At 43.2% G+C, this 26,678-nt stretch overlaps 1 protein-coding gene across 1 annotated transcript in view; it reads left to right on the top strand.

Annotated features, from left to right (window-relative positions):
- Window positions 1–26,210, top strand: part of VPS13D (vacuolar protein sorting 13 homolog D) — a 97,059-nt gene extending 70,849 nt beyond the window's left edge. Inside the window, 5 exon segments of the mRNA XM_032131807.1 lie at window positions 2,093–2,225; window positions 4,036–4,231; window positions 20,608–20,739; window positions 24,303–24,543; window positions 25,212–26,210. Of these exon segments, the coding sequence (XP_031987698.1) occupies window positions 2,093–2,225; window positions 4,036–4,231; window positions 20,608–20,739; window positions 24,303–24,543; window positions 25,212–25,343 (834 nt within the window). The 3' untranslated portion in view covers window positions 25,344–26,210.
- Window positions 26,211–26,678: the final 468 nt, after the last annotated feature.

Genomic DNA, 26,678 nt, shown 5'->3' with positions numbered 1-26,678 from the left:
TGTCCAACTACATTTAATCAAAACCCAGCTAGTGTTTGGAAAGTATTCCAGGAAAATTCCTGCTAGGAGCCCTTTTCTATAGTAACATCCTGAATAAAGGCAAAGTTTCAGGTTTTCTGTCTCCTTTTCTTGCCTCCCTCCTTCCACCAGGCTTCTGGTTTCTATCTAATTACATCAGACTAAAGGTCAGCAGATCACAGTAGATCGTTTTTACTTGGTGCTTTTTCATTGACTCGCACACAGCAATGGTTAGAGTTCTCGGAACAAATCCTGTTTGGACATAATGTTCCCTTTCATCCATGAGCATGTCTCCCCACACTGTTCAAGGGAAGTGTAAGGAGTCAAAATGCTCCACACACACACACTCGGGGTTGCCCCTGGGCCTTTAGTATGGTACCTGTGGACACTTGTTGGAGGTTAGGATTTTTCTTTTTTTGTGCTTTCTCTCAGGGAATTTTCTCCCATTTGTTGCCTAAGAGGAGATGATGATGATACTTAAGAGAGACAAAAGATGTGCTGGGAGGAGGAGGACTGGGAAGGGTGCAGTTGGCTACCCTCTTAACTGGGGGGGACTTTCTCTTGGGAAGGGCAGAGATACCGAGAGATATCTCTAGGGCTCAGCTCCTAGCTCTAGCTCTCGGGTCGGGGAGACGGCTGGGCTGCGGTTGTTGCGGGGAGAATTCGCTGCCACGGCGGAGTTCCGTCTTTTACTGCCTCTCCTACTGGGGCTTCGCTCATAAGAGCGACCGTTTAACTGGGACCTTATCAACACCTGATCTCACTGGAAAGGACCCTCACCATCTGCTAGGGTGCCTTAGGGGAAAAACCCGGCACGCCAAGCTCCAAGCCCCACCGATGGAACATCTCCCGGCTGTTTGTCGGAGCCCAGCTGCCACTGCCCAGCCCCACTGTTTTTCTACCACTGCTTCGGGTTTCTTGCTACACTTCAACCTGACACCCTCTGTCCGCCCGACCCCTGCGGCTCCTGGTGCGGCCGCAGAGTTTCTGCTACGCTTTGTTTGCTACCCTGTGTGTGCCTGCCTCTGCTGTTCCAGCCTGCTGCTCCGAGGTTCCTGCACCAGTTCATTTCACGACCCAGAGGAGCACTGAGACCTGCTCCATCCCTCCCTCCCCCGTGAGTTTGCAGCAGGAGCCCCTTTTTCTCTCTCTTGCCGGCTGTGCCCGGCGTTACCATGTGTGGGAGAGGCAGCTGAGCTCGCGCCACAGCGCCCCCTGCAGGCGCGGGGGAATCACCGCACCTGCCCTGCCCGGCCGGGAGCCAGCAGCGCCCCTGCCGGCCGTGACCGGAACTGCACCGAGGGGAAAGCGCCTGCGGCCGATAGAGGCCAGCACTGGGTCTCTGGTTCTGTTTGTTGTTGCTGCTGTTGTTGTTACTTGCCTTGTTATACATGCTAGTAAAGAACTGTTATTCCTTTTCTCTTATACAGGGCCTGAAAGCCCTGTAATTTCAAAGTTAGAATAATTTGGAGGGAAGGGGGTCATATTTTCCATTCCGAGGGAGGTTCCCACCTTCCTTGGCAGACACCTGTCCTTTAAACCAGGACAACACTTCCCAGCACAGCTTGGAATCCTGTCAGGGATCTCCCCATGTCATGCTGTGAGTGTGGCCTGGCTCCCACTCCTTCTACAACACAGCCACTTCTACCCTGAGTTACTAAAAAGAATTTAATTCACTCTTAAAAATGTTTTAGTTTCATGACAGGCATATTTGCCTTGAAGCTTTGCACATATTTTTTCAGAGGAAAAGCTTTGTATCTAAATAGCATTCCTTTGAGGTTTTGAGGGGTCGCAGTTGGGTCATTGGCATTGCTTTTGGTACATCTTTCACAGACTTGGTTTGTTTTGGCTTGGCCACAGTAATTGGTGCACCTCCTTGTCACCACCGTTGTATGTGTTGATGTAGTTCTGAGCGTTCTCCATGGCAAAAGGATTGGACAGATTTCGTTATGTATCAAAATGATTTGTATAAATGTGCATTTCACAAGTAGGATTTAGGTATTTTCTGCAATGAATCTACTTAGGAGAAACAGCTTTTGTTCTTTTAATAACGGAAAAGGTTCTTCTCTTGCAGTTTGCTGGGACTTTGTCAGATGGTTTGGGAAAGACCATGGATAACAGACATCAGACGGAGCGGGAATACATCCGATATCATGCTGCAACCAGTGGAGAACACCTTGTAGCTGGAATCCATGGACTTGCACATGGTAATCCTTAGCTGTAATCTCAATTCATTTCTCTCTTAAAAGGGATGATCAGATTGCAAAGAACAGTGATTGTTACTGCTGCGTGTTTGCTGGAAGCCTGGGCAGTGGAGCTATCAGAGGCTTTATGCTTGAGTTTCAGTACTGGCAGGTCGGGGGTGGGGGCATTTGTTTGGTTTTCAAGTCAACAGAAACTACATTTAATCAGGGCTTTTCACATGTAACTGGAAGTAAATTTTTTTTTGCAAATTAAAATGAAATTGCAAAGAAAATTCATCCAGAACATCCATTTCTTTGTAGAAGCATGAAATACACAGGGTTTTTTTGAGGGCCAGACATTAAAATAAAATGTTAGTATGGCTGGGTTGTAGCTTTCTTATGTTTGCTTTTAGTTCCAGAAACCTGAGTTTCCTTGGAATCAGTACATCAGTTTAAAGTTACATTTCACCAGTTGGGTTATTTCGTGGTTTTTTTCAGTGTACTAAGAACTAGAGGCATGGACTTGTATAAAAGGCAGTGGACTAGTTTTAATTTGGCCAGAACTTCACATCGATTTAGTTCATGATTTATCTGTTGAAGAACGTTAAATCAATACAAGCCAAGTTTAAATCAAATATTTATATTTTGCATCATCTTGACTCAGTTTGTTTAAATATTATTCTCACAGTGTAACTGTTGCAGCCTGTGCAAAGCTGATTTGGCTTTCAGTAAAAGAGGATCTTTTCTATGCTGAGAAAAGTCTTTTTGCTTTGGTCATACAGAGACACTGTAGGTATGAAATGGATCATGAAAGGTTCCTCTCACACCAGTGTGCTGTACAGTCTGACATAAATTGGTAGAAACACGGGAAATCCAAAATATGTGAGTCTTTGCTGAAAAGTCCATTATGAAAGCACTTAACTGTGTTGTATTATCCAGTAATTAGTGTGGCTGTTCTAATCCTAAGTCTGTGGCATTTTTAAATGCTTCCCATTCAGTTTTTTGAAAAAAGAAAGGAACTGCTAATTACTACATTTCAACAGACAGGATTTAATCATAAACTATAGTTACTCAAGAGGAGAGATTTAAATACTTTGTGCTTTTTGAGTTTGGCTGTTGAGATTTGCGTGGTCTGTACTTGAGTTACAGACCTCAGAGGAGCCCTTGCCTGCTGGAAGCTGGGCAGGTGAGTGCTTGAGCCAGGGCACTAGAAACTATCTTTTAATCATGGAGATATGAAATCTCTAAAGTGTGTTCTCAGACAATGTGAACTGTTCCAAGTCTTTTGAAACTTCAGTAGGTGCTTGATTTCTCAGAGCACTGATGTTTGCAGGAAGGGAAATGTGCACAAAAATATCTGTTGGCAGCATCATAGTTAAAGTCATTGAAACTGACTTTAAAGACACTTAAAGTGCCAGTTTAAAATAATTGACTTCGTCCAGTGGAGAAATGCATTCTACTGTTTTCTGTCTCAAGTTGTACCAGCTTTCGCAGTGATAGAATTTAGTCACATCCTAAGTAACCAGTTAACCTGTGCAATGGATGAGGACTCTTGGTAAGTGCTGCTGGAAGTGAACCAGTATAGAAATATTTTTAAATACATATATTTAGTGATGAATTAAGTATTTTTCTGTGGGATATTATTGTCTGTACATATGCATGTGTATACTACATACAAAGTAAAGTTACTGGTTAATGTAATTAAGTTTGAAACAGTGTGTATTAAATTAAATGCACAATAAACTCTGTAGGCAGAGAGCCGTCAGGTGGATGAGGTTCTGTACGTTCTAGAGCCAATAATTCTGGACTTCTCCGCTGCTCTTGTCTTTGCCAGGTATCATTGGAGGATTGACAAGTGTCATAACGTCGACAGTGGAAGGTGTGAAAACAGAAGGAGGGGTCAGTGGTTTCATATCCGGCCTGGGGAAGGGGCTGGTGGGCACTGTCACCAAACCTGTGGCAGGAGCGCTGGATTTCGCGTCGGAAACCGCACAGGCAGTGAGGGACACTGCGACCCTGAGCGGCCCCAGGTCAGCCACCAGTTGGGATTTCTAGTGAATAATACTATAAAACTGTGTATCAGTGCCTGCTGCAACTTCTGAACCGATTGTCTTTCTGCAAGCAAAGCAACAATAATCAAGGTTAACATAAGCTGTTATCAGCCCATTTAATTCCATTTGCTTTTTGTTTGATAGATGGCATTTGTTGATACTCTAACAAGAGTGAAATTTGCCCGAAAAATCTGCAACGTAAAACAGGAATTATTAAGCTACAGCATTAGATAAAGCAAAGGTTTTAGAAAGGCTGTATGGTAGTAAGGTTAAACTTCTACCACTAAATCCTCACACAGAGTTGAAATGAAGGAGTTCTCCTTGCTCTACCTCCAGTTTTCATTTCACTGTAGAAAAACAGCTCTTGAAAGGTTTGAAGAGTTCTGTCATCAATATAGTGTCATTATTTTCTAATTTTCATTTCGTGCAAAATTCTCAGTTATGAAAGGGAGTGGCTGTGTGCCCTTATGTGCATGGGACCATCCTCCTCTGTGTGAGGGATCAGCACATCAGGACAGATGCTTTGGCTTCTTCCTGTGCTCGGTTACTGGTGTAATGTGGCCTCAGCAAAGTAATGATGGTTTTGCTTAAAATAAAGAAATGTTCATTAGCACTGACTGTGAGTGTGGCAGAGGGAAAGGGCCAAGTTCTGAAAGGGCTGCTCTGAGAGCAGAGTTTTTGTGCTCTTTGTGGCCAAAAGTTTGCTTTGTATTACTATGCCAAGAAGTCCTGTTCTATGTACACTAGACCCGTCTGCTGAAGAAGTGAAAAAAAACCCTAAGCAGGTTTTATTGTCAGAAAGCTTGGTGAAAAATGTCTGAAAAATGCTGGGTTTTCTGCTTGTTTTGTCTTCCCATTTGGCTTTTCCATTTCCTGTGTTTTATTATGCCGCTCTTGGATTCTGAAGGGTCTACATCAGGGTTTCAGTAAAAAATAAGTTTAAGTGTGAGTGAGTTGAAGGAAGCCTGAAGAATGACCTTAGGTGGGCTTTGTTCTGAAAATGGAAGTTTGTACATGTGTGTATTACATATTTGGGACTTACCCTGATTTGTAAAACCAAGAGGTCAAGGATTGAAATTTGGTAAGTATATTTGCATGCACAAAATTAAATGAGAACTCTCAGTGCATCCCTGAGAAAACGCATCCAGTGTTTCGCTTGTACGTGTCTTAATTTTGTGACTGTACAGGTTGACTGATTTATGTAAAGGTGGGGAGAAGCACACCTGGCTGTGCTGTTAGCTGGATTTCTGGTTGAGCTGTGTGTCTATTGTAATTTGTTTCAAGATAAAAATACTCTTAAAATTCTTGTTTTGACACACTTCTGTGAGATACAGCCTGTATGCAGTAGGTGTTACCAACAGTTGCCAAACTGGACACCAGCCAGGAGAGAGAGGGCAAGAGGGTCTCCAGCCAGCCTGATCTTGGGCTTGTATTTCCTTTGGGAAATATTTCTCTTTGCCTTGCTAACTGTCAGTTCAGAGAAGAGGTTAGGACAGATGAGCTGAACCATGTTTTTGCTTCCACTAGATTTTGAAATCCTTTTGTCATGCATGAGCACTGTAAAATGATTTTATTTTATCTTATTTTTTACTGATTTTATTTTATTTTATTTTATTTTATCTACACACAGTTGAGTTTCTGACCCAACAACCTTTTACAAGAGGAAAGGAAAAAAAAAAAAAAAGGGAAAAAAGCCCCGACCTTTCTCAAGGTTACTCAGTTACTACAGTTCTCCAGTCTACAAAAGTCCGATCAAAACTTTTTTTAGCTAAACAAATGTACTTGAGAACATGTAGGTAGTGTAAGGAGTGGGGTGGGACCAAAATGCCACCTCCATCTGTAAGCAACCTTGCACTCATGTTTTGTTTGGTGTGTGGGTTTTATGTACTTATATAATGAAGGAGCCAAATTGTTCTTTTAGGGGTTTAAAAAGCCCCACACAACAAAGGGTTTGTCTGTTTTCTGGGCTGCCGTGTACCACTATCCCCCTGCCGCGTTTGTAACTGCTCAAGTATGTGTGGTTTGGAATCAGAGGAGAATAACGTTCCAAGCCCGAGCTGCTGGCTCCGGTTGGAGTGTGCTGGGCTGTGTTGGCTCTTCCAAGCTCGGCACACAAGAGCAGCCTTCCCTGATGGATGTGACTGAATGTGCATGGGAGGAGCTGGTCTCCAGTGTAGTTTTGCACACCTGAAGACTGAGTTCATAAGCGTGACAAGAGCTGTGTGACCTTACCCTGTGCACGCTCCTGGTGCTGCTGCAAAGCTGACTCAGCCAGTTAATTGCAGTTAAATAGCAGGATATGTAACTGTAAATTACAGGCCCATTGCAATTCTCTAATTACATGGTTGAATTTTAAAAAAAGCTCTGAATTTCAGCTGCTTGACTTTAACCATTGGATCAGATTTGAGTGGGATGAAGAATTTTAATTGAGGTTGTTGGCTTTCCTAAAAGACATAGTTTAATTCCAGCAAAGTTCGTGAATGCAATCAACAGTCTGCAGCATGTGTTCCTGTGATCAGGCTACATGGATATGAGTCTTTTTTGTCTTGAAATGTGTTGATTTGTGTTGGAACTCCTGCAGCTGGCACACGCCATGTGTTGGGAACAGGGAGCCAGATCAGCATGGCTGAGGCGCAGGTGATGGGTTTAGACCTTAAGGGGGTAGTTTCAAAGGTGATTGGTTTAAAGTGCAAGAAAATATTTTTAAATCTGACTTTAGACTGGACTTTTTAAAGGCTAATCTTACAAACTTACTATCTAATCATAAAGCTGCCCTACTACTTCTAAATTTAATGCAGAAGAGAGCATAAAGCAGTTGGTGAAAGTGCAGTATACCTCTAATTTATAAACAGTTAATGTCTATGATTTGATACCTTTATTGAGTGGGTTTTATGTGTTCCAAGTACTCCAGTGTTACATACAACAGTTCTGATTATTTCCATATTTTTCATATACTGCCAAAAGTCTTTAAAGCCCAGTTCAAAACAGGAAAGCTGTTACGTCTCTGGATATGCTTGGAGAGCTCTCGCTTAGAAACGTGTTTTACATCCTGGTACAGCACAAGTAAAGAACGTTTATATTTAGATGTGTGTCTAACCTAAGAATTAGTACAGGAAACTCTCTTTATGGCTTTCTTTCAGGCTTCTGCCAGGTCAGTGCAAGTTTAAGATTATTCTTGGACTGTTGCTGCAAGGGTTTGTGTTCTTTTTTGAGTCACGATGTGAAAATTAGAAGTAAGGAGATAACTCCATGACCTCCTCAATTCTGACGAATTCTGTCCATGAAGTAGACTGTTATTAGTAAAGAATAGTTTGAGATTGGAAAGCCATTAATGGTCACAGAAGATTGTTATGTAAATATTTTATTCTTTTAAATGTACTTCATGTGGAAAGCAGCAGCCTGTGCTAGTTGTTCCTTTGCTCATCACTTGGAGTTGTGCAATGAGGTTGCAAAGTTTGACACAATGTCAAAAGAAGGTGATTTAATTTGATTTTTTTTGCCTTTTTGCATGCATCTCTCTGTTAGCCGTGATTTGCCTTGTGAGGTCAAAAGTAGTGTGGTTGAGAGCATGAGTATCAGTGACACCAAGGAGAAGTAGGAAATATGTACATAATTGTATGGAGACCAACTCAGCCAATATATTGCCACGAGGTTCTCAGGTTTTACAGTATATATTGCTTGAACCTTTACACTTCTGTATGTGCCTCAGATTTGGTCCTGACCTTGGACTTGATCTAGCTCTGACTTTACAACTCTTTACAATAATGTCAGTCATGTATGGGCCATGATTCTGGTCAAGGGGATGTTGTTATTCTCGTGGTAAGCCCTTCCTGAGATTTTCCTAGAAGCCAGAGAAAAAAATGTATTTATCAGTCTAATCAATTAATTACTTCAGCAGTGTGATTTCCTTCACATCCTATTTTCTTTCTCCCAGTGGGATAACAGGTCTTCATGATAATCTGTTTTCTTTGAGCAGATTTGTCCTTGTTGCACAGCTGTAGCCATGGGCTTTTCCTCAGTGTCAGCTCAGCCTCCCATGCTCAGTTACTGTCCAACTGGATTTTGTGGTTTACATTCTTCTGTCATTAGCTGATATCCAGATTGTTCCCCTGCTTTTGTGGAGATGCTTTGAAATTCCCCATATGCAGGTTCCCATCAGTGTGGTGTGAAAAGGGCCCGTCATTCCTCTGCTCTGGGACAAGCTGTGCTCTGCAAGCCACCCAGAATTGTCATGGTTTTACTGCCATATCCCATTGCAAACTGATGCCCATTTTTCTGCTTGCTGTTTTGCCCCAAGAGGTTTTCTTTATGTTTTGTTTGATTTTACTGCTTTGCAGGTATCTCCTTGTCATTTCACATTTGTGTTCTGGGTTATTTTTCCCCAGAAATGCAATCTTGTAGGTTGAACCCCATTTAATTTCCTGTCATATTTCTGACCTCTTCAGGTCCTTCAGTACTTCAGTGTCCTCCCTGGGGTTTTAAGTGCTTCTTAATTTGTCCTCCAAATGTAGTTTTATATCACTAGATCCTTGTAGTTAAGCAAACCTGGGTTTGTGTCTACACATTTAGCAGCACCTCAGTAGATGCTTCTTTTTCTGTGACCAGTCTCACCTGCTCAGTATTCTTCTGTTAAGTTTTATTTTATCACTGGTAGCTTTCTGTAGTTCATTTGGAGATACTGGCACTGTTCTTGAAGTGTCTGCTCTTGCTTGTTGCATAAGTAAATGTGGATTTCCTTGTGGGAGAAGCAGTTCCCCAAATGCAGCCCTGTTTCTTTTCAGTGTGGCTGATTTAATCTCAAAACCTTAATTTCTTTCTGAAAATGCACCTCAGCTAATTTAGTTTCTAAACTAGAAAGATGCAGTAATCCATCATCTAAGACTTAAAATGATTTCTAAATAAATGAAGCTGCCTTTAGAATGAACAGAAAGTGGTTCTCTGTTCCTTTTTCTATTCAAGGAGTGCTTCTTTCATAAGACGCTTCTGGCTTCTAGTTGGTTCTCTTTTCTATAGCTCTCTGTAAGAATGTGTTAGTTTTTTTTCTTGTTTCTACTCAGATCTCATTTTGCACAAGTCTTATGCTGTGCATCAAGAAACTAGTAGCGCTTTTTGTCAGTCAAGTAGTGATTATGTTTGCCTGGGAGTGGAATCTGTCAAGATTGCTTTGCATGCTCACTCTTCCTAAGGGGAAAATCAACTTCCCCTTAAAGCTTTTTGGAAGGAATTCAAGCAGCTGAGGCTTGTGATGACTGTTCTGGAGTGCCCAAAGTTAGGAGAACTGAGGATGGGGTGCGATGCCACCCCACATTTCCCTGCACTTCGGAAGCTCAACGTACTCATACAGTGGCTAATAAAACTTAGTATTTGAAGAAACAAAAATAAAATTTTCAAAGTTTTTTCAAAATTTTTCAAAATTTTCTAAAAAAATTATAGAAATAAAGGAAAGTGAAGTCAAGCCTGAGTACCTCTGTGTGAGAATGAAATACAGGGAGGCAGCTTTTCTTTCCTTTTTTTTGTGTCCTCCACCAGCACTGACAGGCTGGGCATCTCACAGTTTGTTCCCTTTGCCCTCCCTCCTGGAACAAAGAGCTGAAGGATAATTTCTTGGGACTTACAGGCTCTGTTCTTCACAATAAAACAGGATTTGCTATGCATGGCTGAAGAAATGATGCATGTAGTTAGTTTTCATTGGGTTTCTTTTGTAATCCACAAGATACAGTAAAAGAAAGATGAAGTTTTAAAACATTGAGTTTGCTTAATCATATTTTATTACGCAGTCTGTAATCCTAGAGCCTCATGTATAAAAGTGTCACAGTTTCTAGAACAATACACTGTCCATTGTTTGTGCGCAGTAAAAGTCAGATGGTTTGGAGAACCCAAACTGCACTGACACATCCCTCTCCCTTTCCTTTTTAGAGGGTTGAGTGGGATTGGTGCCTAAACTCTTAACACATTTTTGTGCATTACTGCAAATACCCACTGTATGTCTGAATAATGTTTCCAGGAGGCTGTTCCTAGGGATCAGCACTACTAAATACTCAGTTGTCATTGTTCTCTTTTCTGAACTTGACTCAGTTTAACTATTTGGAAGGAAGTAAAACTCACGGTGTTTGAACCTAGAGAAGCAACATAACCCTACATTAATATTATATAGATGTGGTTCCTTTCATATCTGCCTATAGGAGTATTTTTATGTAATAGGAGGTTTTTGGAAAAAAATAAGCAATTATGGGCTTGCATTGGGCAATGTTTAATCATACAGGTCTCACACTTTACATATGTTACCTTGATTAGTCTCTGGGGCTTACGAGCTAGACTTAGAGTAGCAGTGTCTGAGACAGGAAAACCCCCAAACAGCCCTGTTATCTGTTTGTAAAAAGACACTTTTTCAAGCTCAAGGGTTTAAGTTGCTGAGGCTGTTCAGCTCCCTCGCGTTGTACCTCTGGCGTTTCATGCACCCTACATTTAAGAAAGAAGCTGTAGATGGTTCCAACAAATTCCAACAAGGAGGGCTAAATCTTTAGTTAAGACTTGTGTAACTTTTACTGTTTAAGCCTTTTTGCTTTACCTTCAGAAAATGTATTAAACTGAACAAAAACCTGGCATAAGAAAACTGTGCAGGCACTGGGTTCTCCAGTGGTGACATGTCCGTTGGCATTAAACAGGGAGGCTTTGTGAGAGACTGGCTGTCATTCTAAATCCCAGCATCTATTCTGTGAGTAAGAAGGATTTCCCACTAGAACATTAGTGTTTAACTTGATATTTGAGGGCAGAAAGATACCCTGGATGCTTTCAGACTCTGCTCAAGGGACAGAGGCACCGGAAGGGAATGTTGCAAGGGGAGGACAGATCATGAAAATGGAAAACATTGAAGTGAGCAATGCTGAGGAGTTACCCAAGCATAAAATGTTAAATCGTCTTTTTCTTTAGATGTCCATTCATTAATAGCAATAAATAATTTCAAAAGGATGAATGAATGCAGAGTTCTTACTGTGGTGGCCTCCACACCCTCCAAATATGTTACAAGTAAGGGCAGGAGCCTTTCCATCCCTGGTGAAAGGTGCTGCATGCAGTGAGCCATGTCCAGCTCCTGTTAGACTTAAACCGTTGCCTGGGCTGGGTTGAATGCAGAAATCTGGGTTCAGATTCAGCTTGATGTTACTGTATGCAGTAACTGGTCTGGAAAAGATGCACATTAGCGAGGGAAATGCATTGCTTGGTGTTAGTCTCGTCAGGTAGGAAAGGAGAGCTGGCTGAAAACAGACATCATGGGTACAGAACTTGCTCCCTTTCCAGTGCAACACTTCTGGAGGCCATGGGAAAGTTTCTTAGGACACACAGACATTTGCAGTAGGTGACTAATGTCTTCCAGTTCAGTTAAATCCAAGACACTCTAACGTTGGTCCGGTGTAGTCCATCAGAAATAGAAGCAATTATGAACTTCCTTCTGAAAAGAGCAGATAAATCCTTTGTTGGATACTTGAACTTCACATGACATGAAATATTTGCTTCACAAAGTGGAATTCTTATTCTGTGTGTCCACTTCACAGTATTTAGCTGTTAACTCAAAGGAATGCAGCTAGACAGGGAAAAAGTTTTATGTCTTCTGGAAATACTTGTATTTCTAGAGCCTGCATGTTCTAATTATCTTCTATTTCATCCAAAGCTTTAGGACACAAAGACCAAAAAGTAAAAGAAACACTTCTTCCTGTTTTGCATGTTTCCTGTTTTCAGGCATTCATGTGATTTTTTTAGATCACAGCATCTCTGCTAAAGGATGCTGCTGTTTCATGTATTCTGTGTAACACTTGCCTTGGGTGGAAACAATTCCAGAGAGCTGCAGATTTAATTAGTCTGCATTGCTGCCTCCTAGAATAGAATTGGAGAGTCTTTGGAAAAGAAAAAAAAATTATATTCATGCATGACCATCTGCAGAACCTACTAAAAAGTCATCGAAGATTGGGCCGTAAAGAGTTCGCAGTTCCAATTCACAAATCTGCCTGCTCAGAACGAGGTGGGATAAGTAGGGAGCGTCTGCCCACCAGGAAAGAACAAAGGCTTATTCAAGCCAGCCGTGTCTGCTGGAATGTACTGGGACAGCCCATCAGGCTGTGGCCAGTGTCGGGCTTGGGCTCTGGCACTGAGAAACATCTCATACATTCTGTGAGTTTTCATAATCTCTTCTAGCCCTTTTTCTAGGATTTTCAGTTCATAAAAATAGCAGGAAAGATGAAACTGGTGTAGTGCAATAGGAGTGTAGGGTTTGTTTATGTTCTTATTTCTAAGGCACAAGTGACAGGAGCTGCTCACCAGTGCAGTGACTGTGTGACCTGCTGGACAGAGACAACTGTGCTGGGACCACAGGGGTGAAGTCTGGTACAGCAGGTCTGGAGTGGCTTCTTGGGAATGTCTTAATAATGATGAAGGTAAGGGTGGATATTTTTTGAATATCCATGCTGAAGAATGAGTCCACAGGCACCTTCTATTCTTACACAACACTGAGAGTCCTTGGGGTTTCCCATGTATGTATTTGCTTCTCTTGTGTGGATTTGGAATTGAGTCTTTCCATTTGCCTTTGCTCCTGGTGCTTTTGCTTTGAGATCACACTCGAGGTTTCTTACATCCTTAGTTTGTGATCTTGCCCTGGTTTCAGCTAGTATAGAGCTAATTTCTTCTCTGTAGGTGTTACAGTGCTGTCTTTTGGATTTGGAATGAGAATGGTGTCAGGAGTGGGATCAAGAAGTGCCCTTTATTTATGACAGGAACAAAGCTTTGAGTAGAGAGTGTCTGAGCTTACCCAGAGGTGCATTTTTTTCATCCTCAGACCAAGTATAAAGATGTAAGAAATGCCCATTTTAGACAAAATGAAAATCTTCTCTCTGTACTGTATTTCCATTCATTTTTGTGTCTTATTAGAATTCCATGCTACATCGTAAATACCGGGTTCTCTGAGGTTATTCCATGTGTTTAAAGTGGTGGAAATAGTAAACTGTGTGGCTGTGTGCAGTGATGGGTTTTATTTTCAAACAAAGAGATACAGCATTGCTTTTAAACTAATACCACTTCTAAGCAGTGTTTTAAGCCAGCTTAGTCGAGGTTCATCTTTATGTAGCAATTGCAGGCTTGCCTGAAAGCAGGAGAGCTCGAGGTGCTGCTCAGGTGCAGCCGGGCTGTTTACCTGTTACTAGAGAGGCTTTCCCCTTTGTCATTAACGTGAGGTTTTGTGTTCACTCCCAGGCCGGAGCGGTAGATGGGAGCCCAGGGCCTGCTGGGATGGGGTTTTACACTTGTGCTGTCCTTTTGCCCTTCCCCTGAACTCTTTTCATTTCAGTCATGAGCAAACAGTCAGTGCCTGAACTAACAACCCCGCAATCCTCCAAAGCACGCTCCTTACAGTACCAAACAAAGGGAGGCCCGCGTGGGCCGGCCCAGGCCAAGGAATGCAGCTTCGGGGTTCTGCTCCATAAATTTAACCAGCACGACAAAAAGGAGATAATATGAGCCTTCGTGATGATCTGAAAGGGGGAGGTTTGTGTCCCATTGATTGCGGTCTGGCCCAGCGCCAGCCCCGAGCCTGACCGACAGTTGAACCATATCGTTAAGGCGTGTAATACAGCTCGAGTCTTGTACAGCAGCCAATGAGTACATATCCAGAGGGCAAAAGTTTATAAAGAGTCGAGGCTGTCCTGTTTAACCCTCTCACACTGCCTGTAATATACACTGCTGCCATTCACAAATAGGCACTTTGCTATTAAAATGTAAACCTTCGACTTTCTGTACTTGAAAAACATACATGTGTGTCTGATTTCTAATGTGCAGCAGATTTATAAAGTGATTGCGGAAAAATATGTAAAACTGATCTTTTTTTTTTAACCAAAAAAAGAAATCCAACCCACTTTTTTTTCAGCACTGCTTCATCCATAGTTACTTTTTTGTTCAGATACGTCTTCTGGGTTGTTCTGCAAACTGTTTCATACAGATGGAGCTATTTATTGCCTTGATGTCACCTCATTTAGCACGTGGCTGGTATTTTTATAGATAATTTTTTCACCTAATGTTGCTGTTAACATGTGGAATGCTCTTTATCAGTTTTGTAAGTACAGCCAGTTGATCTGAATTGTTCTTGCAACTGTGAACTTTAAAAATCAAACAAACCTCATGAGTAGCTTTTTGTTGGGTGAGGTTTGTGCTGGAGCACTTTGCTGTACCTGTTGCAGCCCCAGTTGTAGTAACTGAGAAGTTTAAAAGGAGGGTTGGAAAGAGAAGAAACATCCAGTCGTTAAGAGTTGATTGACACAGTCCTTCATGCACAGCCAGAGTCACTGTCCTGATGCTGGGCAGGACCCCTGGTTTTTTTTTTTTCCCCAAAGCAGATTTGCTTTCCCAGAAAGGCAGGAATACAACATGGAAGCATTTCTGTTAGATTGAAGTATTTTATACTCAAAGTAAAGTCACTGTGTTTGCATTTGCTACAACTGGGTATTGGCTTGACCAGCAATGATGGGACCATTATAAACGTGACTCCCTGTCCCTGACAGTGTCTTATGTCAGGTTGGACAGGGCTTGGAGCAACCTGGGATAGGAGAAGGTGTCCCTGCCCACGGCAGGGGGTAGAACGGGATGAGCTTTAAGGCCCCTTCCAGCCCAAACCAATCTGGAATTCCATGGGCACAGACATAAGAGCAATGCTCCATCTGCTATGGGCCCTGCCTGGCAGCAGACAGTATTTAATATTTTAAACCCACAGTACCCTGAGGCTGAGCAGTGTTATGGCCCTGGGCACTTTGGTTTCACTAAGGCATGTTCAGCTTCTGTTCTCAGACAGGTGTTTGCAGGAAATTCCTGCTAAGAACTATCTTCTACATCAAGTCAGAAGGCGAATGGGAGCATTTTTCAACACATTGGTTAGACAAGAAACTTTTTAAGATGACAGCTGCAGATATCCCTGTAATGAGTACAGTAAAAGTCAAGGAGAAACTGGAAACTACGATGGCAGTGTTACGTTTTGTCAACTTCTTAAGCTTGATGTTGCCAAAGTGCTTGAGAAAATGCGGGTTTTGCTGCACAACTGTGACAGGCAGAGGTGGGGCAAGTGCCATAGGTTGATACCCTGGGTGCAGCTGGTGTCAGTGCTTTGTCTACAGTGCAAGCTCAAGCACCTTGTCCAAATGCTGGATTTGTAATATGGATGTCATAATTAAGTTGTGTCTTAATTAATCTCTTCTCAATTCCTTTTGAACTTGGAGCCTGGTGAGGTTGTAAACCCAAGGAATAATTCTCAATTTTGTTTTGATCTGGTGTACAAAAGAAAAGGGAGGGGGGAGAAAAGCTCTATCTCAAGAAACTGGCAGGAACAACCTCCATGATAAACAGTTGTTCCTTGAGCATGCTGTACTCTCCTAAAGGCATGTCGGGTCAGCTAAAGGTCTGCAGCATCTGAGCTGGGAGATCCCTCCAAAGAGGAGGTATTTGACTGTAAGTGGGAGGTTTTAACCCTAGGCACCATTTATTTGCATGTTTCTGCCTGAAACTAGCATTTTGGGAACATGTTTAACAAGCACAATATATTCCATGCATTTGCTGGAATAAACGGTGCATATGAGCTTCCTCAGATCTGCAGTCAGCAGGGAGCTGTCTGGCTCGTGATTTTACACATTCTTGCATCTAACTGAGACATTCTGATGCCAAATCCAGCACTCAACTGACTCCACCGTGTGTGCACTTTAACACACCTTAACAGCATCTGCGTTGGAACCAGCAAACAAATCCCATGGCTGTGCCAGATCTCGGATCAGGCAGTGACCTGCCTGTTGGGAACTGCACCCCAAGGTCCGGCACAGGGTGCACTGACCCCTTGAAACAGAGCACCAGTAGAATCACCAGGGAACAGGGAATCTAGATTGCCACGTTTGCCTGAAGTTAGGCCCAAGGCATTAAATTTCTCAGATGCTGAGAGCTGGCACATCAAAATTGTGCTATCTCTCCCCTTCTGCTCAGTAAATTCAGGGAATATTCTTGCTCATCACATGGGTTCAGCACATGAAACAAGGTTAAGTGCATCAGTGAGGAAAGAATTGTGGAAATAGTGGATCTTTAGTGCTGTGCAGAGGTGTGATGTGCACTACAGACCCCATCACAAGTGGCACATGTTTGTTTTTGTTTGTTATCCATGTGTTCCCAAGCTATGGCTGCAGCACTGAGAATTTGTCACTGTGATGGCTGAGTTTTCAACTCAATTTTTAAGGGCATACATTGTTCAGCATTTAATTGGTTCTGGCACTCCCAAGTGTTTTTTGCACAGTGTCCTCCCATCATGTCTGTGGCACAACCACCGTCCTCATTCTGCATTTCATGGAAATCATGTGCGTGGGATGGTGATCCTCATGGAAGGCTGCAGGTGGAAGTCAGTCTGAAACTCAAGCAAGTGGATCAGGTATTTTAATTGTGTATTTTATGGTAGAAGATAAAGGTTATTCCTCCCTTAACTTATCAGATCATGTCACTTTTAATGTCTGAAATGCACTGAAGCCTCCTCAGACAAAGCACTCCCTGTATTTAGGAAGCAGACTTTTTCCAGAGCCAGTAATAGTTTGATTTTATTTTTTCTTGAAAATGCCAGCAGCTTTTGAATTGTGTCTTACATTACCTGCCATTTTCCTTTGTTTGAATTAAGGTTGTTTTATAATTATTTCAAGGGGATAAAAATCATTCCCAGGCTGAAAGTCAGTATGCCAAGCTACAGCCCAGAGCAGGCTTTAAACCTGAAAAAAAAAAGAGTTTACAATGGAAACACTGAATTATAGCTGTACCAGAACCAGCAAGTTACTGCTTAAGTGGGCTGGAATAATGAGGTGGTGACAGTTGCTGAAGTTTTGGCAGCAAGAACTGGGTGTGGCTGAAGAAACTGATTCCTTGAGAGTTTTGGGGGTAGCTCTGGGGCTGAAGGATCCCTTGGGAGGGAGCCCATGACCAGGAGCACCCCAAGGTGTGGCCATGGGGCTTGGCTGGCAGGCAGATGCTGCAGCAGGTCCAGTCTGTGAGGAGCCTGGTCCATTAAATACTGGTTCCAGGTGCCAGAATTCCATCTCCTTGCACTTAGAGCTGTTGTTTGTGCAAGATTTGGGGTGTCCATGCTCAGGTTGGGTTTTTGAACAGATCTGTGGTTGCCAGTGCTGTTCTCTTATCTAGATGAGAAATGCCCCAGATACAGATTTTAAATGAAATCCAGTGATTACTGTGTTGGTCATGGGGTTTTGTCCGTGTTGGTTTTTCTCAGAAGTCGCTACATTTCCTAAAGTTGTATTATTATGAATAATTATTCTGGGTGTGATACTCAGGAAACAGAAAGATATAAATTTGTAAATAATTTCTAAATCATTTTAGAAGAGAGGTGGTTTCTTTTAACGGATCAATGTCTTTTGATATTCAGTGTTTTTGTCAAGGTACTCAGGATACACTTCAGGGAAATTTCTGAGGTCCAAGAGACCCTCAAAGATGAGTAACAGTTGTTGTTCTCAAAGCCACTGTGTGTTTATGCACCTCTGCAGGAATCACATCTACAGACCTGATGGTGGGAACCTGATGGGGTAGGTACCTGATAGGGGCGAACATGGAGTGAAGGAACAAGGACAGGTGATTCTGGAAAATGTGGTGTTTCTTGGAGAGTTTTCTCAACCTAAGTTGGTCAGTAATTATCCCCACTAATACCTGACCGCTTTCTTCATCAGGTTGGTGATGTGTTTGATTACAAAACTTCTGGCTTAAAACTGGCCAGCTGAATCCCAAGGATTCTGTGAACTGCTCAGCAAATGCCAGCCAACCAGTCAATGCCAGGCACTGGTTCCAGTGAGCAGAGTCAGCTGGGGTGAGAGCTCCGGTGCTCAGCTTGGAGCAGGACAGGGCTGCAGTGTTCATCTCAACCTCCCAACACCCTCTCCCAGCCCTTTGTGCCTCCATTCAGCAGCACCATTCCCTGCTGTGCCGGGCAGACGTGAGGGCATTCCTGTCTTGTATTGCCTTTGTGTGCTTATTAAAAAGGAATCAGCAGATCTGCTGAGTGCCTGGGTAATGGAACCCAGATGTGGGCACTGCCGTCCGCTCCGCTTGACAAATCTGCAGCTTTTGGGATTTCACCAGGGTTGCTTATTATTTACAGAATGTAACTTGAGACAGTAGAACAAATTTTTAGATTAAAAAAAATCAAATGGTGTGGAATGTTTTTAGCTGTGCAGACCAAACACAGCAGTTTGCCAAGGGGGTGATGGACTAAATCAATGCAGTTTAGGTCCAGCACCAGTGGCATTGGGTTGGAGAACTGCTGGCCTTACCAACAAGAAGGGAATGATCTGTTATCACCAGGATCAGTGTCTGAGCGTGGAAGGCAGGGTGAACACTGAACTTGTACTCTATGGTGCTTCTTCATTTAAAAACAAAACCAAAACATAAAACCTTGGCTCAGAAATTGCCAAACCTTCAGAAATCCATTTGGTATCCTGTGCCTTTTTAGCAGTCGTACTTCCTCTCTGACCTGCTTTGAGCCAGACGTTAGAAACCAGTGTTCCCTGTAGTTACAGAGTCTATGGGATTAAAAGGCCCTGTTCTATCCCCATTTTTAGTGTAGTCTTGCTTGCAGTGCTTCAGATCCCTCTTCTCAAGGTACTACAGAATGTTAGAGAGGCTGGCACAGGGGAGTGTTTGTCTGAAGGATGGTTCATGTAAAACCCACTGCACAGTGCAGCTGCTCTGTCCCAGTTATCCAGCCTTCCTGAATGCAGAATGGAAAGTGTCTCAGCAAAACATTATTGATTGGCCACTGTTAACTAAAACCCTCCTTAGGCTGCAGACAGTCGCTCTTTGAACTTGTCAAGAGGTGGCATAGAGAGGTTTTAACAGTCAACAGGGGCTTCTTAGATTAGTGATCTTTTGCTGTTTTCCTGCTTTTGGAAGTTAGTAAGTAGGACAAGCAGCAAGATGTGAATTATACTGGTTGGAATTCTTTAATCTCTTTGGAACTTTGTTTTAATATTTTGCATTCACAGAGGCAAACACTTTTTTTTACTGCTTTATAAGAGTCTAATAGGTAAAAACAGGCACATGTTTGTTCACCTCTTGTGTAGGTTCAGAAAGACAAGAATGCTGTATCTGGTGCAGGTGAATCTTGCTTATGTCCAAGGAATTTAAGGGGCAGGAGAGAAGACTTGCTTCAGATCCAAAGTACTTTAATAGCACAGCTCTAACCACTGCATTCAGGGTTGTCAAAAACTTGAAGGAAAACAAATTTTAAAAGGGTGCTCAGGCTTCAGGTGTGAGACAGGAGTGCTGAGGGGGGGAAAGGTGACAAGGAAATGAGGCTCCAGAGAAAACATCTGCAGATCATGGAGCCCAGAAGGTGAGTGCTCTCTCCTGGTGGTGGGCAGCTTCAAAAGCAAAGGTAATGCTCTGTGGGACCTTCTTCCTGTCCCTGGAGGCTGGAGTTCCTTGTGCAGGGTTTTTAAAAAGAGTCAGGATGGGAAGGGAGAGCACTAATCCAAAATGGTGCATTTGGCCGGGAAATTTGTAACAGCAATAGCCTGGAAGAGCTGTGAAATATCATGGAGCAGCCCCAGAGCGATGCTGCTCGGAAGGGACAGGGAATGAAGCAGGGTTCGGGAGCCTGTAACACAATTCTTCAGGGGTGGGGCGTTCCAGGAGCTTGAAGGAATTCAGAGTATTATTTTTTGACAAAATACTGCTAAGGAAGGAACCGAGCCTGCAGTTCTGCAATGCTGTGGCCAATATCAACCTCCGATGGCTGTCAGCCCGCACATGTGTATCTTTATTATTGTCATTTTTAATAAACATGCAGAAGGGTAAAGTATGTTAAACCCTGCTGTGGGGACCCTAATTAATGGGGATTTTTCTTCTGTCTTAATTTAACTGTATGTTCCTATTTCCATAACCATAGAGTTTGCAGTCTCCTGGCGCTGTCCATTGGTGCGCTCTTACTTTCTCTAGAGCAGTGAGAAAAAACTGTCAAATCAGTAGAACTCCTGATAAATACATCCTCAGATCTTCAGAGAGTATACTCTGCTCAGGTTACTTCTTCCTACTAATTTAACTACTTGCCCCTTCCTTGTAGACAAAATCCTTCTATTTTTATTATTGTATGGTTGTGTGTCTCATAGAAATGTATGAGTAGACACCGTATCTTCCAGAGCCAAGTCTTGCAGGATCTACATGCCATGTGGGTGAAGATCTGGGATTTTTGAAGGCTTTGTCACACCTCATATTTCAAAATGACTAGAACTCTGTGTGCAGACAGGTGTCAGCGGAAGAAAAGGCTGCACCAGGTGATCTCTGTGTGTCTCTTGCTGCAGGACCCAGGCAGAGCGAGTGCGGAAGCCCCGGTGTTGCAGGGGACCCCAGGGGCTCCTGCCCCGCTACCTGGAGAGCCAAGCAGAGGGACAGGAGCAGCTCTTCAAACTGACAGACAACATCCAGGATGAGTTGTGAGTACATAGCCACTTACACAGAGTACTTCTGTTCTGTTTGCTGCCATCATGTCTTCACATCTAAAACTGCTTTGCACACAGACACATACTCAGTTCTGGGCCCTCACCACAACAAAGACATTGAGGGGCTGGAGCGTGTCCAGGGAAGGGAACAGAGCTGGGTCTGGAACACCAGGAGTGTGTGAGGGAGCTGGGGGGGCTCAGCCTGGAGAAAAGGAGGCTCATGGGGGACCTTCTGGCTCTCCACAACTCCCTGGCAGGAGGGGGAAGCCAGTCAGGCTCTTCTGTCACAGAACAGGTGACAGGAACAAGGGACAGGATGAGAGGAAACGGCCTGAAGTCGCACCAGGGGAGTTTTAGGTTGGATATTGGGGTAAATTTATTCATGGAAAGTCATAAAGCTGTGGCACAGCTGCCCAGGGCAGTAGTGCAGTCACCATTCCTGGAGGGATTTAAAAGCCATGTGGATGTGGCACTCGGGGACATGGGTTAGTGGTGGCCTGGGCAGTGCTGGAGGAACAGTTGGATTTGATGGTCTCAGAGGGCTTTTCCAACCCCAATTTTTCTGTGATTCTACAGGGGATGTCAGTTTGTTGGACTGGGGTCTAAAGGCAGAATTCATCACTTGCCCGATCTCCACCACAGTTACTGATCACCTGTGTCAGGGGAAGGTGTCAGATGCTCTGTCTGTCACCCATCAGAGCATCTGCCAAGGCAAAGGGTCGGAACTGCTGATGGTGGACCTGGCAGAGGGAGGTGCAGGTTCAGCAGGGTCACTTGGTGTCACCAGTGTCACTGGGCAGGCTCCATGTGCCACTTCAGGTTCTGCCTGAGGAAGAGTTTGCAATCTGGCACTTATTGTGGCCCTGTGAGTTCACACTTGGGGTATCCCGTTTCCATCTCCTTTCAGGATCTTTGTGCCTATTCAGTCTGGCTCTTAGGCAGGGAGACTGGAAAGAGCAATTTGTGACCAAAAAAAATCACCAGTGTAGCCCATAGCAGAGCAGTGGCCTTTGTCATCAAGTCACGCAGTTCATTCACTGTGACTCTCACCATTAGGAACACCATTCAACAGGAACACAGTGTTTCTTGTCATGGAAAATAAGTACAAAATTATGCCTCTGACTTTTATCCTAGGATCATAATCAGAAACACATTTAAAGACCTGATTATTTGCATATTTTTCTTCAGAGTTAAATCCATAAAAGGGGGTTTAATACCTTGCTCTACTGTTCTAACTAAATGTTTCCACATTTTTTTCCAGTTAGGCTTGCTGTTTCACTTCTGGAAAATATAGTGTAATTACTTCCTGATGTTGTTAAAAACTCCACAAATTCTCCAGAGATCTGGTTGCTTCTACTTTGTTCTACTGGATCATGTTTCATTTAATTTTTCATTTTATTAATTTGAGATAATAGTGTAGCTGTATGGGTTTAAAAAAAAATAAGTTGTATCTTGCAGTAGTATCTGAAAAGGTTAAAAATACCTGTTTTAAGAACTAGACACTGAGAAGAAAGTAACAGTTGGCAAGAGCAAAGGTAATGATGCATGACTCAAACTTAGAACAAAATGTAGAGCCTGAACTACAAATTAGCTAATGTTTCTGGGCTTCTCTGTTAACTCACTGACCTCTGTTTCCATTCCTCAGAATATATACCACCAGTAAAAGTCTTGTAAGGAGAAGTACATGCATCATGTGGTGTTCTTACAGAGCAAATGCAACCCATGGTCAGTGCCCAGGTGCTGCCCCTGGACTTGAGAGCAGCTGTCAGTGCCCCATTTCTCCCTGTGGTGTGCTCAGTGGCATTGTGACCCTGTTGGATTCGGGGCCTCCCTCAAACACTTGTGTTTGATGTGCCTGTCCAGGGCATCAGGCTGTTCCTCTGCAGCTGTACTGCTGCTCTGGGTTTAAATTAAGTTTTCTGTGACACTTCATAAAAAATGTCACTCTCCATCCTATTTAGCTAATTTCAAAGGCAGAACCTTGCCCCGAAGCGTTTGAACTCCGATGGAAAACTGCGGGGCAGCTGCTGGTTTCCGGAACTCTGTTAATGTTGTCTTTCACCTGGGTTCCTCTAAGCTGAAATCCACTTTTCTCCCAGTTTGTTTTACTTAAAGGAACACAGTTCATTTATCCCATCCTGGAGCTTCATCCAAGGGTAGAGCTGGGCAAAGCACATTGCAGGCCCTTTTTAATGAGGCTGGTTGTGCCCTTCTCAGCACTGACATTACAGTGTGGGCTGGAGTTGGTGTGTGCACCTTTCCCAGTGTGAGGGGAGCGAGGGCAGGGACACAGCACAGAGGGAAAGGTAATTTCAGTGCAGAGCAGTGTCTTTGAGAGGACTGGGAATACAGAATTACTGGAGTTATCCTTTTATACCACAAAAAGAAACCATGGCCTGACCTCTTGCCATATTTTTGGCTATTAACATACCTTTTATAGCTCTGGGTTTATTTGGCTACAGCTCGAAGCAGTTTGTGCACAGTGTTATTTAACTGGTAGAGCCAAGGGTGGGTTTGGAGATGGGGAACTTCTCTGTTTACCAGAAACATCAAGTAGTGACAAAGGTCACTGATTTCTAAGCCAGTGGAGGATTCTGCAGGATGTGAGGGCAGCAGGCAGGTTTGTACGAGCAGTGGCTCAGAGGGCAGCAATTGGGAAGCTGCCTGACAGTAGGAGAATCCTCCTTTACAGATGCATGTCAACCCTGGGGGCTGTTGGCAGAACTTTATTATTCTATTTAGCACTACTCTATTACTCTACTCAGCTATGATTTCACATTCAAGTTGCTGATTTTTTCAGCATTTAGAAAGCCCCACTAATGAGGCTCATTTCAGTAGTAAATCAGAAGTGGGGGAGAAGCATTTATGTGTTCAACTTCCACTTCACTTTTGCACCTAACAGTTATTCTTTTACACACCAGCCTTTTCAGCCATCATAACTCTCAATATTCCTAACTCACTCTTCTCTCCCTCTTCCTATTCATCACTCAGTCTAATCTCCCTGGGGAAACCTGCTTGCTGCTTAACCTCTCACCCCATGTTAAACAGCTAATTTCTCTTTTCTGTTACTGATCCTGGCAGCAGGTTCAACTTGGTTTTGGTTTTGAAGGCAGGGAGGTGTGGGGAGGAGGGAAGCACAGGAGGGTTACAGGATAATGCTCTTGTCATAAATGTCTGCAAACCTTTCACGTGCTAGCTCCAGAACTGAAGTTAGTTGCAATTAAACTTCAGCATTAGGACTTGCAGTCCTCCAGAGCAAGGAAATTACTGTTCCTAAGCCTTGTCAAAGGACACTTTTATGTGTCCCTGTAATGCCCACAGCTGGTGGCCAGGCAGGCAGCACTAATATTTGATTTACAGCATGATCTTTTTATAACTAGGTGAGAGTGTCCTTTATCAGCTCCATTTCTAAACGGTTTAAATTAAATACAGATGAATTGTACATGTTGCACTACTGCATTTTCTGATGGACTTCTGAAGGTCACAGAACAGGTGAAGACAATGCTTAATTTGCTATTTTCAGCTTTAAGCTAATGATGTTTTCTCCTTTGTTGCAGTTTCATCGCTGTGGAGAACATTGACAGCTACTGTGTGCTCATCTCCTCCAAGGCCGTGTATTTCCTGAAGAGCGGAGACTGCACGGACAGAGATTCCATATTCCTGGAGGTCAGGTATGATGACCTGTACCACTGCCTGGTGTCCAAGGACCACGGGAATGTGTACATCCAGCTCACCAAGAAGGCTGTGAACACGAGCAGCGGTGTGGCCATGCCAGGCCCCTCCCAACAGCGGCCCATGGTGAGGAGCTGGCACCCCTTTCTCCTTGTGCTCCCCTTGTGACCAAAGTGTTTTAGTCACAGGCTTTGTTCTGTCAGCACTGAAAACGGCTGCTGCCCAGGTTTCAGTGACTGTAGAAGTGGCTCCTTAAACTCCTGAGAAAGCTGAAGAAAGGAAAACTCTAAAATATTTCTGCAGGCAGGAAAGTAACAGGAAGAAACTTGTATTTACCTGTGAAAGGCTTTTAACTTTACCACATAAATGGAACTTGGGTACTTTGCTGTCTTTTTAATCTTCTCCTACATGTAGTATTTTTTTACTGTGAGATCTCTAACGATGGAACCAGTGTTTATGTTTTGTGCCATTACAGTAGTTGCTTGGGGGCTGTCCTACAGGCCCAGTTACAAGCTCACCCCTGACCCAAGTCAGTTCACATTCCAAACAGACCAGCAAGATAAAAGGTGGGAGGGGAGGCAAAGGAAATAACCTCAGATAGGGCACAGTGTTCCTGCTCTCACCCTTGAATATGTGTGCACCTGGTGCTCCCTCTCTCTTCTTCCTTACTCCAGCCTCAGTGCTGAGAAGGAAACTCCACTGAAACCTTTCTGTCCCTTACTTCAAGTCTAAAATCTATTCTGTTTTAGCTGACAGCAGGAGCACATTAAGAAAAATTCCCTTTCTTTCTGCAGGTGAAAGTGAGATCGGAAGCTCTGGCAGTAAAGCTGTCCCAAGAAATCAACTATGCAAAGAGCCTGTATTATGAGCAGCAGCTGATGCTGAGACTCAGTGAAAATCAAGAGCAACTCGAGCTGGACTCTTGAAAATCCACTTCCTCACTGCCACAAAGAGCTGCAAGTACCAGGCTGGAGCTAGAATTGTATGACTAGAGAAGGAAAAAACATAATTTTAGTATTTAGAGAAAACAAAAGAGGTGGCTTTTCTTTTTTATGCACCAGTTGTATAACAGAGGTGTAGCTGACACAGCTTTGGGTCTGGGAGAAGCCCTGTATTTTGCTAACATGTATATATGTACACGTGTCCATGTAAATACAACCGGCAGCAGGTGTTGGTATAAATATGAGTCTGTTTACTGTGTAAAGAAATTAAAGGAGCTCTACTGAGTCATACATACTGCACTACCTGACACAAGCCCTTCTCTCTCTCTGTCTTTTTCTTTTCCTTGAGAAAACTGATTATCCCAGTGCAGGAATGTAGATAAACCTTTAAAAAATAAAATGATGAATTAATTTCAGCTGTTGAAGCACAGGTGTCCCATGGTTTGGAGCTTTAACACCATGGTTAGGGTGCATTAACACTGTGATTAGGGGGCATTGGTTGGGTTGTTTGGTGGGCTTTTTGTTGTTTCTTCTCTTAAGTCACTAATACAGATAAATACAGGAGACCTTGCACTGAAATGTCAGCCTCTTTTTTAACAAAAAATTGCATTTTGGTAAATAATACAGGGAGGATTCAGTTTTACATTCACAGTCTGCATCTCAAGGCCCCTATTTCTGACTTGGCTTTGAAGTAGTTGAAGTGAGCAGCCTTGGAAATTGAATCTTTAACTTCAGATTTTTCCTTCCCTCAGGTGGAGGAAGGGTGAGGGTAGAGGAGATCACCAGCTTGTTGGGCTTATCAACATCTTCAGAAGTAAACTTCTAAATAATAAAAATAACAAGTTGGTTTTTTTTTCCGGTGTTGTACATCACATCAGTATTTGTCTCATTAACTGTAACCACACTGAAGAGGGAGGAATGAGTGCTCTTCAGCATGTTAACCCACAGGAACTGGAACCCTCAGTGTCACATTTACTTCCTGGAGGTGCCAGGCTTGGGTATGAACACACAACTCTCCTGTAACTGCCGAGTAACCTAAATTTTAAAGTGTTATTTTGTAAACCTTTTGACTCAGTGTAAGTAGAGCTTTAAAAGGTAAAGTAATTTGAAGGTAAAGTCCTTTCATGAAGACACATGGGGATATTTTGGTGCTGAAGGTTAGAATGAAACCAGTTCTGAGCTCTTGTAAAATACTTGGCTGCTGAAAGTGGGGAGGGAAAACAGGAGTAGTTCACTGCTGTGTTGAGCATTTCCAGGGATGGATGGAGTACTTGGGGTCTGTAACCATCCATAAGGACATGATGTACAAACACCAGAGCA

Source organism: Corvus moneduloides, chromosome 22, assembly GCF_009650955.1.
Source record: "Corvus moneduloides isolate bCorMon1 chromosome 22, bCorMon1.pri, whole genome shotgun sequence".
Classification (NCBI taxonomy): Eukaryota; Metazoa; Chordata; class Aves; order Passeriformes; family Corvidae; genus Corvus; species Corvus moneduloides.
The sequence above is the reverse complement of the archived record's forward strand: the minus strand, read 5'-3'. Positions and strand labels throughout refer to the sequence as shown.